Source organism: Arachis ipaensis, chromosome B04 (assembly GCF_000816755.2).
Source record: "Arachis ipaensis cultivar K30076 chromosome B04, Araip1.1, whole genome shotgun sequence".
Lineage (NCBI taxonomy): Eukaryota > Viridiplantae > Streptophyta > Magnoliopsida > Fabales > Fabaceae > Arachis > Arachis ipaensis.
In genome coordinates, this window is record NC_029788.2 from 127,936,796 (window position 1) to 127,938,201 (window position 1,406).

The following is a 1,406-nucleotide window of genomic DNA, read 5'->3' on the forward strand; positions in this document are numbered from 1 at the left end:
GACAAAATTCAAACACTAAATAATTAGCACCATTATATGTCTTAGCATTTTCATTAGTATTTGAATTTTATTTCATTTTCTTAACGAGCATCTTAATTAATACATTCACTAACTAATTAGAAAAGAAGGTGATTATTATTATAATTCAATCTATCTAGCTATAAAAAGAAAAACACTCATGAGATGGACCCATATGAATATTAAAAATTGGCCCTAGCTAGCAATATGTGCCATAAATTCTAGGTGACGTATCACTCAAGTATTATGACTATGACTTTAATTTTCTAGCTCAAAACCTCAAAGCTGCGTCCATAGGGTTTAAAATTATAATATATGAAAAGACAATTGAACCACTCCATTTGCATTTCACTCCAATCAATTATGCAATGATGAACTCCAAATTAAAAGTATATCATCATGAAATGAAAGGGTATTATTGTAATGACAAAGCAGATACACTGTCAAAAATAGTTTGTTATACCATTTATGCCACTAATGAATAATCCATCATCACTCTTTCTTGTGCTATTATATATGAAGAAATAGGAAAAGCTATCTCAGTGTTAAGTAGCAACTAGTGTATACAATATTACTGTTAGTTGTTCCTGTTCCTGTTCCTATTCCTCCTTCAAAATGGGAAGATCACCATGTTGTGACAAAGTGGGTTTGAAGAAAGGACCATGGACACCAGAGGAAGATCAGAAGCTCTTAGCCTATATTGAAGAACATGGTCATGGAAGCTGGCGCGCTTTGCCAGCAAAAGCAGGTAATTTTAGTCGTTGATCTCAATCATGTATCAGTAACTGATACTTTTTTATATAGTGTTTATTTTGATATTCGAACAATTTTTTAATTTTTTTTAACAAGGACTTTTTAATTATATTATTTAAAAGAAAAAAAGTGTAATGTTTATTTTTGTATGTAATATTATTGTATAGGGCTTGAAAGGTGTGGGAAGAGCTGCAGATTGAGATGGACAAATTATCTAAGGCCTGATATTAAGAGGGGAAAGTTCAGTTTGCAAGAAGAACAAGCTATCATTCAGCTTCATGCACTCTTAGGAAACAGGTAATTTTGTTTGTATATATATGTTTGTGGAGTTAGTTATATATATAGTACAGTAGTACAATAATGTTTAGGTTTATTATTTTTGTTCTTGAATGTTCTAAATCAAAGGTGCTCATCATTTCATTGTTTAGCTTCATTGTTATGTTCTTGGTATCATCATTGTTATTATTTCTCTTTCTTTCTTTTCAAAGAGTGAGATAGAACTGAAAAATGTGATCTCTTTGCACCCAAAATAAATAAATAAATAAAATTCGTATTATAAAATTATAATGAGAGAACTAGAAGCTGGAAATAATTTTTGGTGCTGTTTAATTTGACACCTTAAGTGTATAAGTGTA

The 1,406-nt window shown here is 30.2% G+C and overlaps 1 protein-coding gene across 1 annotated transcript in view; it reads left to right on the forward strand.

Annotated features, from left to right (window-relative positions):
- The window catches only part of LOC107635348 (transcription factor MYB35-like), a 2,901-nt gene continuing 1,893 nt past the window's right edge, over window positions 399–1,406 (forward strand). The window contains exons 1-2 of the mRNA XM_016338813.2: window positions 399–766; window positions 939–1,068. Coding sequence (XP_016194299.1) covers window positions 634–766; window positions 939–1,068 — 263 coding nt within the window. The 5' untranslated portion in view covers window positions 399–633. The remainder of the gene's footprint in view (window positions 767–938; window positions 1,069–1,406) is intronic.